Here is a 12989-nt window from a genome sequence, read left to right as displayed (position 1 = left end):
TGTAGTTCCATATTTTATTTATCAAATAATTTATTGAAATTTTACAGATTATCATTTACAACGTAATTTGTAAATACATGTATACCTATATAATAATAATGAAGAATACAGAAAAGAGATGATGGTTGATGTACAATGGTAAAATTAACTCATTTATTATAATGCACAATTTCACATGAATAATTTATGTTTATGATGAAAATGATTATTTCCACTGGGTATTTTATGAATGAGGTCCTTTTCAGATTATGTGAGGTTCTTCTGTATAGTTTGAATGGCATTCCTAACAAGAGACCCAAGGGCCTTAACGATCACCTGAGTTTAGAAATTTCAGTCAATTTGACCACTTATGGCCCTGCCCATTAGGCCCCTAAAGGTCAGGGACCATATAATTCACAATTTTGGTTGACCTTTTGCCATGGAATGCTTCTGCAAAATGTCACTGAAACTGATGCAGGGTTCTGAGAAGAATTCGAAAAAGTAAATCTTTACGGACAGACGACACAACGACAGACAAAAGGCGATTAGAATAGGGTACTTGAGACTACATGTATTTGTCTCAGGTAACCTGATAATTATGAGGTCCTTTTCAGATTAAATGGGGTCCTTCTAAATGGTTTGAATAGTATTCCTAAAACCATCATCGGTAACCCACAGTGTCCTAAAACTAAATGAGGTCCTTTTTAATTTCAATACTTCAGAAGATTAAGGATGGCGTGAAGACAAACTCTACTATTGCATCAAAAGTTTATGTACAAGGCGTCTACTAGAGAAAATATTATCAGATTGAACTCCAGGAGTCCAGTTTGTCTTGTTTACAATACCCGAAATCATTACATAAACAATGCTAACATTACATTATGACTGAGATTCCTGGACTACAGTTACTCAGTCAGATTGCACTGGTACTTTTTTATACACAACGGGCAAGTCTATTCTTAATGATTATGCTACAATTACTCAAACTTTGGTCAAATAGCATTCATTCCAGACACAGATCACAGACACAGGTCACCTTATTTAATCTTGACTGCAGTCATACATATCCTACAATCTCCATCACCACATTCATTGCAAGACTTTTATAAGAATATAAACATAATCACTTTTTTTCACAAAACTTGCTGAATAATTCCTTAATCTATTTAAATCATCCTGCATAATAAAATAAAAACAATTTGCAATCTAATTATAAATCTGTTTCCACATTATTTTTAGCATGAACAACAATTGTTTAGAAACAGTTTTTCATGTATGTAAGATTTGCCTTACATTTTGTACTGAATACAATAAAAGTAAAATTCTATAAAAAAAAATCTTGTTTATATATTGTTCACATACAAGAAATCTTATAAACCCTCATTCAATTAAGTCCGTACTGAAGTAATATTTCATCTTTATACATCTTATGTAGCTTCCATCCTCCTCTCCCAGCAACGCAAAAGCAAGAGGCCCAACAGACCTGCATTACTCACCTGTTATTAACTTCCTAAATGATTCTCTGCCTTTCAGTTATTCAAAAGAACTTATTCTAGGCCTTTCAGTTAATCAGAAGAAGTCCTTTGAACGTTTTGATACATTTGACCTTTGTGGCCTTGAATATGAGACAAGATCATCTCCTATTAAAAACTTTTTGGGGGCTTCATCCCAAGAACCTATCAGAAAATATCATGATTCTAGTCCCTTTGATTTGTGATTTGTGAGATGAAGTTGTTTGAATGTTTTAACAAATCAGTGACCTTGAATATAGGTCATGGTCATTTCTTTTTGGCAAACTTTATGGGACTCCAGAACATACGAGCCAAATATCATGATTCTAGACCTTTTTGTAAAAGTTGACACCAGACGGATGATGGACTGATGCTGCACCACAGCATAAGCTCACCTCGGCCAAAGAGCCAGGTGAGCTAATTATTTCCCACCCGATTTATAACTGATCTCCTCATCCTACAATACACACTATTTCCTAACTTCATGGTAAATGAAAACATTTATACCCAACAACAAAAACATACAAGTAAACTATCTACCATGAATAAGGAATAATGTTGTTGTGACCTTAACGTTCAAGAGATGCAGTCTGTCTGATTCGTGGAGAAGACAACTGAGATTAACCCCCTCCCAGTACAATATATCTGTGTTGTCACGACTCCACAAACTTGAAACCCTTTTTCTTTAAGTCTTCTTTGGCTTCTTCAATTTGCTGAAATAGATAAATATAAAAAACATTGTTGCAGGGAAATTTCTTTCCAAAATACTTATTTGATAAACTGATCAACATAGTAATACCTATCAATAACAAGAGGCCCAATGGGCTGTATCTCTCCCTAGTCATATAAGCTCACATAAAAAAATAAATTAGACTTTAAATCATCATACAGCTCTTAATGCACTAAATCAATTAAATAATATTCATAATTTTTTTTAAAGGTAAATGATAAATATTTGAATGATATTAAATATCTTCATTTCTATTAACAAGAGGCCCATGGGCCTTAACGGTCATCTGACAAACACTTACACTTACAGCAGGGACACACACCCCAATCCAGCATTATTACCATAAATTATTTATTGCAGCCAGTTATGTTTTAGATCAAATTTGGTTTTTATCCATTTAGCTTGTCCAGGAAGAGCAGCATCATAAAGCAAAATTTTAGCCAAGTTCCCATTTTTGGGGCATGCCCCTCTGTCCCAATGGGTCAGACAAGACTCATTTATATCAATTAGGATTGCCTTTCCCCAATGTTGTTTCATACTAAATATGGTTGTAATCAATTCAGGCATTAAGGAGGAATTGCATTTTTAAGAAATGTTTAACCTAAGCGCTCCTTTTGCCCCATCTTTTTTCCCCAGGGGTCAAACCTGTCTCATTAAAAAATATGATTGCCGTCACCTTATGTTTCACATCAAATTTGGTTGTAATCCACCAAAAGGTTAGGGAGGATTAGGATTTAACAGCAAATATTCACCAAAGTTCCCCTTTTGGGGCCCTGCCCCTCAGGCCCCAGGGGTCACACTAGCCTCGTTTATATAAAATATGACCACCCTTCCCAAAGGATGTTTCACACCATATTTCGTATTAATCCACCCAAGGGTTAGAGAGAAGTAGGATTTATAGCAAAAATTCACCAAAGTTCCCCTTTTGGGGCCCCGCCCCTCTGGCCCTAGGGGTCAAACCAGCCTCATTTATATACAAGAGATCCCAGAGGGATCTTGGCGCCCACCATTGAATGTTCTTCATAGGTTCCATGTCAGATTGATCTTTTCTCTACTTTTCTCTTCTTCTAAGTCTTACTTATATGTGTAAATTCAGATGAAACCTCTAGTACTTTTCAAAGAAGGGGAACCTATATATAAAATTTAAGATTAAGGCACCAAGTGGAACTTACATATGAAATTTGAGGAAGATCCCTTCATTAGTTTCTTAGAAATAGCGATAACCAGTTTCAATTTTCAAAATCCGAGATGGCTGCCTGTCGGCAATGTTGTTTTCCGATCAGTCCCAAAATGCAATATGCATAACTAAGCACCAAGGGGAACCTACATATGAAATTGGAGAAAGATCCCTTCCGTACTTTCTCAGATATAGCGATAAAAAACTTCAATGGTCAAAATCCAAGATGGCTGCCTGTTGGCCATGTTGTTTTTCGATCGATCCCAAAATGCAATATGCATAACTAGTCACCAAGGGAAACCCACATATAAATTTGAGAAAGATCCCTTCAGTACTTTCTCAGAAATAGCGATAACAAACTTCAATGGTCAAAATCCAAGATGGCTGCCTGTCTGCCATGTTGTTTACCGATCGGTCCCAAAATGCAATATGCATAACTAGGCACCAAGGGAAACCCACATATGAAATTTCAGAAAGATCCCTTCAGTACTTTCTCAGAAATAGCGATAACAAACTTCAATGGTCAAAATCCAAGATGGCTGCCTGTCGGCCATGTTGTTTTCCGATCGGTCCCAAAATGCAATATGCATAACTAATCACCAAGGGGAACCTACATATGAAATTTCAGAAAGATCCCTTCAGTACTTTCTCAGAAATAGCGATAACAAACTTCAATGGTCAAAATCCAAGATGGCTGCCTATCGGCCATGTTGTTTTCCGATCGGTCCCAAAATGCAATATGCATAACTAGGTACCAAGGGAAACCCACATATGAAATTTGAGAAAGATCCCTTCAGTACTTTCTCAGAAATAGCGATAACAAACTTCAATGGTCAAAATCCAAGATGGCTGCCTGTCGGCCATGTTGTTTTCCGATCGGTCCCAAAATGCAATATGCATAACTAGGCACCAAGGAAAACCCACATATGAAATTTGAGAAAGATCCCTTCAGTACTTTCTCAGAAATAGCGATAACAAACTTCAATGGTCAAAATCCAAGATGGCTGCCTGTCGGCCATGTTGTTTTCCGATCGGTCCCAAAATGCAATATGCATAACTAGGCACCAAGGGAAACCCACATATGAAATTTGAGAAAGATCCCTTCAGTACTTTCTCAAAAATAGCGATAACAAACTTCAATGGTCAAAATCCAAGATGGCTGCCTGTCGGCCATGTTGTTTTCCGATCGGTCCCAAAATACAATATGCATAACTAGGCACCAAGGGGAACCTACATATGGAATTTGAGAAAGATCCCTTCAGTACTTTCTCAGAAATAGCGATAACAAACTTCAATGGTCAAAATCCAAGATGGCTGCCTGTCGGCCATGTTGTTTTCCGATTGGTCCCAAAATGCAATATGCATAACTAGGCACCAAGGGGAACCTACATATGAAATTTGAGAAAGATCCCATCAGTACTTTCTGAGGATTAGCGATAACAAGAATTGTTTACGGACGGACGGACGGACGGAGGGACGGACGGACGGAGGGACGGACGACGGACCACGGACGCAGGGCGATTTGAATAGCCCACCATCTGATGATGGTGGGCTAAAAATATGATTGTCCTCCTCCAATGATGTTTCACACCAAATTTGGTAATAATTCACTATGGGTGTTAGGAGGAGTAGGATTTTATAGCAAAATTTCATCAAAGTTCCCCTTTTGGGGCCCCGCCCCTCTGGCCACAGGGGCCACACCAGCCTCATTTATATAAAATATGACCACCCTCCACCAATGATGTTTCACACAATATCTGGTTGAAATCCACCAAAGGGTTAAGGACGAGTAGGATTTTATAGCAAAATTTCATCAAAGTTCCCTTTTTTGGGCCCATCACTCTGGCCCCAGGGCTCACACCAGCCTCATTTATATAAAATATGACCACCCTCCCCCAATGATGTTTCACAACATATCTGGTTGAAATCTACTAAAGGGTTAAGGAGGAGTAGGATTTTATAGCAAAATTTCATCAAAGTTCCCCATTTGGGGCCCCATCCCTCAGGCCCCAGGGGTCACACTAGCCTCATTTATATAAAATATGACCGCCCTCCCCAAATGATGTTTCACAACATATCTGGTTGAAATCCACTAAAGGGTTAAGGAGGAGTAGGATTTTATAGCAAAATTTCATCAAAGTTCCCCTTTTGGGGCCCCGCCCCTCAGGCCCTAGTGGTCACACCAGCCTCATTTATATAAAATATGACCGCCCTCCCCAAATGGTGTTTCACACCAAATTTGGTAATAATTCACTATGGGTGTTAGGAGGAGTAGGATTTTATAGCAAAATTTCATCAAAGTTCCCCTTTTGGGGCCCCGCCCCTCTGGCCCCAGGGGCCACACCAGCCTCATTTATATAAAATATGACCACCCTCCACCAATGATGTTTCACACAATATCTGGTTGAAATCCACCAAAGGGTTAAGGACGAGTAGGATTTTATAGCAAAATTTCATCAAAGTTCCCTTTTTTGGGCCCCGTCACTCTGGCCCCAGGGCTCACACCAGCCTCATTTATATAAAATATGACCGCCCTCCCCGTGTTTCACAACATATCTGGTTGAAATCCACTAAAGGGTTAAGGAGGAGTAGGATTTTATAGCAAAATTTCATCAAAGTTCCCCATTTGGGGCCCCATCCCTCAGGCCCCAGGGGTCACACTAGCCTCATTTATATAAAATATGACCGCCCTCCCCAAATGATGTTTCACAACATATCTGGTTGAAATCCACTAAAGGGTTAAGGAGGAGTAGGATTTTATAGCAAAATTTCATCAAAGTTCCCCTTTTGGGGCCCCGCCCCTCAGGCCCTAGTGGTCACACCAGCCTCATTTATATAAAATATGACCGCCCTCCCCAAATGGTGTTTCACACCAAATTTGGTAATAATTCACTATGGGTGTTAGGAGGAGTAGGATTTTATAGCAAAATTTCATCAAAGTTCCCCTTTTGGGGCCCCGCCCCTCTGGCCCCAGGGGCCACACCAGCCTCATTTATATAAAATATGACCACCCTCCACCAATGATGTTTCACACAATATCTGGTTGAAATCCACCAAAGGGTTAAGGACGAGTAGGATTTTATAGCAAAATTTCATCAAAGTTCCCTTTTTTGGGCCCCGTCACTCTGGCCCCAGGGCTCACACCAGCCTCATTTATATAAAATATGACCGCCCTCCCCAAATGATGTTTCACAACATATCTGGTTGAAATCCACTAAAGGGTTAAGGAGGAGTAGGATTTTATAGCAAAATTTCATCAAAGTTCCCCATTTGGGGCCCCGCCCCTCAGGCCCTAGTGGTCACACCAGCCTCATTTATATAAAATATGACCGCCCTCCCCAAATGATGTTTCACAACATATCTGGTTGAAATCCACTAAAGGGTTAAGGAGGAGTAGGATTTTATAGCAAAATTTCATCAAAGTTCCCCTTTTGGGGCCCCGCCCCTCAGGCCCCAGGGGTCACACCAACTTCATTTATATAAAATATGACCGCCCTTCCCCAATGATGTTTCACACCAAATTTAGTTGTAATCCACCCAAGGGTAAAGGAGGAGTAGGATTTTATAGCAATATTCACCTAAGTTCCCTTTTTGGGGCCCCGCCCTTCTGGCCCCAGGGGTCAGACCAGCCTCATTTATATAAAATATGATTGCCCTCCCCCAATGATGCTTCAAACCAAATTTGGAAGTAATCCACCCAAGCGTTAAGGAGGAGTAGCGTTTTGAAAGAAAAAGTTTACGGACGGCGCACGGCGCACGGCGGACGACGACGGACGAAGCACGATGACTATAGGTCATCCTGACCCTTTGGGTCAGATGACCTAAAAATCAATTCAGTACAAGAAGTGAGATACTATGTGTGTGTGTGAAAGATTTTCTTTTGTAATGTGTATTGTATATTGTTTATATTTCTGTGAAAAATTCAACTTTTTTTCAAGAGATTTAAGACATTCTATCCAGTAATAAATATTTTCTCCTCCAAGTATGAATTTATTTTGACATTTATATGAAGTAATCCATAAAAACACAAACCTGTTGTAACTCCTCTGATGCCTCAACACAATCATTAAATATGGCTACTCTGTATCCTATGATGGCTATGGAGACACACTGAAACATTTTGCAACAATATTTTAAGGCAACAATATAAGAATGTGTAATAACATCCATGTACAGTATTTATTTATATGTCATAACAAAACCAGGGTCTATCTAAAGTCTACTAAGTCATAAAATTCTTATTTTTGTATGAAGAACATTTTTACCAAAAGTGAATTCAGAACTGCTGTTGTTTGGTTTTGGCATATAACTGATAATTATCATCTATGTAAATACAACATGACATTTTAAACATATACATATATATCAAACTTATAAACAATGTAAATATTGGTTAAATATTAAAGGAATACATCCACATACATCTTGTATTACTGTTTAATGACTTATATAACTATTGTCAGCATCAAAATATCTTTTCTGTGGTCAGTTTACTGTAAATCACTTATATTTTGCGAGTACTTAATTTCGTGAACTCGCCTCATTTGACTTATTCGCGAATACATAATTTTGATTTCGCGTTTGACTCTCCTCGCGAATTAACGCGAAAATAAATCCCACGCAAAATATATAATTGATTTACCATAATTAGACTGACGAAATATAAGTGATTTACCATAATTAGACTGAATAAATATAGTCCATTACGGAATTCAGAACTGAAAGCTCACCGAGTCATTGTCATTGATTTTATGCAAAGTATTGGGTTAATACAAGTGTGAAATAAGCAAGTGTGTAAGCTATTCACTAGAAATTTCAGCTGGGATCACAATTTCATTGCTTCATTATAGTTTATACTCATTTCTTGTCCATTTCATAATATATAGAAGATATCTAACAGTGTCTTCAGTAATACCAAACGTATTTCTGACAGGAGTGGGGCTTATATTTTGATATTTTTCATGTGTAAAAAATATAAAAATATAAGCCACACAAGTAAAATGTATTTTGTATTACTAAAGATACTGTTAGATATTCTGTTTATTACATTTTATAGCAAAATATACCGAGGCAGCTCAATCTCTCCCAGAATTCATTGCGGTCCCCTGTCACAAATGTAGGCCAAATCATGATGTTATGTATATTCTATCTTGCATTATGACATCATATAACATGACAGAGAGCTATATGCAAATCTTAATTTTCCCCATTGTCGTTTGTAAACAGTGTTCTGATTGGTCAAATCAGAAAAAAGTGATTTTTTTTCATTTTTCAGAAAAAGTGATATTTTTCACTAGTGATATTGTTCACAAATGAAAAATATCACTTTTATAGAATGAATAATTTTCAATATTTCACTGGTAAAAATGTAATAAATCCAAATATTTCATACTGTTCAACTAATACAATGCAAACCTGTTATAATGCAATCAGAGCCAAGCAAATACATTTTTGTACTTGAAAATCAATCTAGCGAGATTCTATCAAAAAATGTCAACAAATTAAATATTATCTCTTTTATTTTTTAAATATATATATGGTAAACTGAGGCATACAGTTTCAATAAGAACATTGAGCAGATAATTTTCTCACAATTTTCATCAAAAGCATGTTATGAAACCCTAACTTGTACTTTGCGCATTAGAAAAAAATTAATATGTGAATATATAGCTGTATACACCAGGCTAATCACCATGTAACCTCATAAAAGAATTTTAAAGTATCAGACAAATACTTACTGCAAAAGCTATTAACAAATATAACGGGAGCTGTAAAGAGAAAATAAATATATGTGAAACTGGATATCTGTAATAGTACAGAAACAGAGCTAATCATAATTTTGAATTCACTTATATATATATCCTCAAATTTCTCTACATGATACAGTATGACATCCCTATACATTCTGTACACAGTCAGATAGTAGGACACCATTATATATTATAACCAGATGGTGGCACACTAATACTATATCTAAATAGAATGGAAATAATATACCTACTGTATACAATCAGATACATGGTATGTTATATACACGCACTGTTTACCTGACAGTCCGACATCCTTACACTGTTTACCTGACAGTCTGACATCTTTGTACTGTTTACCTGGCAGTCTGACATCCTTACACTGTTTACCTGACAGTCTGACATCCTTACACTGTTTACCTGACAGTCTGACATCCTTAAACTGTTTACTTGACAGTCTGACATCTTTATACTGTTTACCTGGCAGTCTGACATCCTTATACTGTTTACCTGACAGTCTGACATCCTTACACTGTTTACCTGACAGTCTGACATCCTTACACTGTTTACCTGACAGTCTGACATCCTTATACTGTTTACCTGGCAGTCTGACATCCTTATACTGTTTACCTGGCAGTCTGACATCCTTATACTGTTTACCTGACAGTCTGACATCCTTACACTGTTTACCTGACAGTCTGACATCCCTACACTGTTTACCTGACAGTCTGACATCCTTATACTGTTTACCTGACAGTCTGACATCCTTATACTGTTTACCTGGCAGTCTGACATCCTTATACTGTTTACCTGACAGTCTGACATCCTTACACTGTTTATCTGGCAGTCTGACATCCTTATACTGTTTACCCGACAGTCTGACATCTATACACTGTTTACCTGGCAGTCCGACATCCCTACACTGTTTACCTGACAGTCTGACATCCTTATACTGTTTACCTGACAGTCTGACATCCTTACACTGTTTACCTGACAGTCTGACATCCTTATACTGTTTACCTGACAGTCTGACATCCTTACACTGTTTATCTGGCAGTCTGACATCCTTACACTGTTTACCTGACAGTCTGACATCCTTATACTGTTTACCTGGCAGTCTGACATCCTTACACTGTTTATCTGGCAGTCTGACATCCTTACACTGTTTACCTGACAGTCCGACATCCTTATACTGTTTACCTGACAGTCTGACATCCTTACACTGTTTACCTGACAGTCCGACATCCTTATACTGTTTACCTGGCAGTCTGACATCCTTACACTGTTTACCCGACAGTCTGACATCCTTACACTGTTTACCCGACAGTCTGAAATCCTTACACTGTTTACCTGGCAGTCTGACATCCCTACACTCTCTACTCCCTGCAGAGTATGATTGACATCCTTATACTTACTGCATACAGCTACAGATTGTATTGTATCTCTACATGGACATCACCATTTTCTTTATATCGACAGTCTTACATCTTTGGCTTTTTCATAAATGGATAGTATGACATCCTTACACTCTTTATCTGGAGTACTTACCAACAATATAACATCTTCATATGATTTGGAAAAGTCTGTCTCTACATAGTTTAGCACAAGGCTGAGCCACACAACCAGGAAAGATCCCACCCCAAACAGCCACTGGAAAAGCTTGGGTATCTGAAAAAAAAAAAGTTTTCAAACTAAAATCCTGTTTCCTTATTTTTCTCATTACTTGTAGCCTATATGGTAAAGTCATAGTTCACACATCATCAGATACCCAAGATCAGTTGTACTAAACTACACTACAAGTACATTTAACTTAATTTGCAAAGTGCAATCAACCGTGGGTATCTGAGGATGGACTTCAGGGTGACATGGGATGTGAGGAGGATTAGTCCAATTAATAAAAGTTTCAATCTATCTGAAAGTTTCAGTCTTCTAAGTGAAGATGTGTTGTTGGGGTTTTCTAGAACAGTCAATGTGGCAAACATTAGAAAAAAAAATGTCTTTGAGTTGGATTTAAACAGAGGTTCATACAACACAGTGAGAGTGAGAAGCTAATGTGTGATGTTTTAGTGACCGGTAGTCTGGTACTGATATATACTCAGTGAAGTATATAGACATGTATGTGCAATATGAAGGAGGAAAAATACCCTGACCATGCTGGGGCTCGAACTAACAACCTTTAGCTCTAAAGGCGACATCCTATCACTAGGCTAAATAGAAATTCCTACTAGTCTGAGCTAGTAAGGTGACCTTATACTCTCTACTTTTACCTTTTACATACCGGTATATACACTCAGGTTAAGTTGCCTATACTGCGATTACAAAATGAAACAACAACTTGAAGCAGGAAAGACATCAGGGTGGATTTCAACCTGATTGTTGACTTTATTTCACTGGTTTTACATCTGCTTTTACAGCCTTACATCTGACTAGTGGTTAATGACAATTGCAAGGCGACAGTAAATAAATAATAAATATTGACTTCAAGTCCCTTAGAATTTCTAATAAGTCACTAGGAAATATAACTTTATATGTTAATATGTTGATTGATGACAATGGTAAATGTTTTCCTCTCAACAGACGTTTAATGGCCTAACTACCCAACATATTATAGCAATAGCAATAGCAGTTATCGGTCTTCTTATAAGCGTGTCCGCTTCTTGACCACCTGTTTATATAATTCTATTTACAGTGCGCATGTTTAATTATGTATCGGGTATAGTAGATTCCTCATTAAAAAAAATAAAAAAATAAAAAAAATAAATAAAAAATATTGTACAATGTAGTTCTAATTTCCTCAATATGGTCATCAACTTTCATTCACAAAAGACAAATTGGTGTTCAGTTTCATATTTGGACTATTAACAGTTGACACACCATCTGTATCTAGGGTCACTATCTTTATATACATGTATAGACTGTATAGGTGGTAGGTGTTATTATGCTTGTGTCAGGGGCAAAGGAAATTTGGGTTGATATTCAGTAGGCCAAGACCTACATCAGTGTTCTACTATGAGCAAGAAAATAATCATTTAATCAATATGGGTGTACATCAATCCGTTTTATTTGTTTCCATGATAGATTGCAGTCGAGGAAGTGATGCAGACCTCTCTCTCTCAACAGGGTCACAAGTGGTGGATGTGAAAAGGTTAAGAGGTGTCTTTAGGGCTTTTTATTAAGCCTAACCCTTCAATGCTGATCAAAAGTAACACCATATATAACACTTGTTAAGCAGCACATTGTAGACGAATACAGCTTTTGTTTTTGTTGACCAAGACATCGATCATTGAAATAAATCAGACATACATTGATCACAAGAGCATGTCACTATCGTATGGATATGCTTGAGCTGTCAGTTTACCCTAAGACTCTGGTATGTGCCCCAGTGCATTAAAATTTTGATATTGACTACAGTATTGTCCTTGTGTTATCTCCCTTTATACATTTACAGACTGCTCAGCAAATGAAACGTCTCAAGAATAACAACATAGCGGCATGATGTATCCTCGCTGAAACATAGATACTGGGATGTCTATTTAACAGATCGACATCTACACGCGTATCGGTAATGTAGGCCTAACAGTTCAGTAACAAAACCTAACAATATGCATGCGCGTGAGAAAATCTTTCTGTGACGTTAGTTCACCGTATGAAAAAAGGCGTATTATATATCCAAAGATTCGAGCATAGCCAAATTTTCGTTAAACCTACCGCTGACATTGTAATATGAAGCTTTGTGACAATCAGGAATTATCTAAAATGAAAGTAGATTTCAATCTAATCCTAAATCCACGTCGTTGTTTTGCGTCATTCCGGTCCGACGCATTCGTGGTCATTTGTGTGCTTGT

The 12989-nt window shown here is 37.5% G+C and overlaps 1 protein-coding gene across 1 annotated transcript; it reads right to left on the bottom strand.

Moving 5' to 3' along the window:
* Nucleotides 1-12986, bottom strand: LOC117331886 (dolichol-phosphate mannosyltransferase subunit 3-like). The gene is made up of 5 exons (XM_033890843.1): nucleotides 12853-12986; nucleotides 10693-10812; nucleotides 9136-9165; nucleotides 7430-7507; nucleotides 1-2203 (listed from the first exon to the last, which is right to left on the bottom strand). The coding sequence occupies exons 1-5, from the start codon at nucleotides 12859-12861 to the stop codon at nucleotides 2144-2146; spliced, it is 297 nt and encodes a 98-aa protein (XP_033746734.1). The 5' UTR covers nucleotides 12862-12986; the 3' UTR covers nucleotides 1-2143.
* Nucleotides 12987-12989: the final 3 nt, after the last annotated feature.

The sequence above is a fragment of the Pecten maximus genome, chromosome 7 (assembly GCF_902652985.1).
Source record: "Pecten maximus chromosome 7, xPecMax1.1, whole genome shotgun sequence".
NCBI classification, from domain to species: domain Eukaryota; kingdom Metazoa; phylum Mollusca; class Bivalvia; order Pectinida; family Pectinidae; genus Pecten; species Pecten maximus.
This window is presented reverse-complemented; position numbering and strand designations above follow the sequence as displayed.

What these genes read in the sequence shown, in the direction of transcription:
- LOC117331886 (XM_033890843.1), bottom strand. An exon ending in ATTTGTTAATAGCTTTTGCA is followed by an intron (nt 7,508 to 9,135) that starts GTAAGTATTTGT and finishes AAAATGTTTCAG; the next exon opens with TGTGTCTCCATAGCCATCAT. An exon ending in CATCAGAGGAGTTACAACAG is followed by an intron (nt 2,204 to 7,429) that starts GTTTGTGTTTTT and finishes TATCTATTTCAG; the next exon opens with CAAATTGAAGAAGCCAAAGA.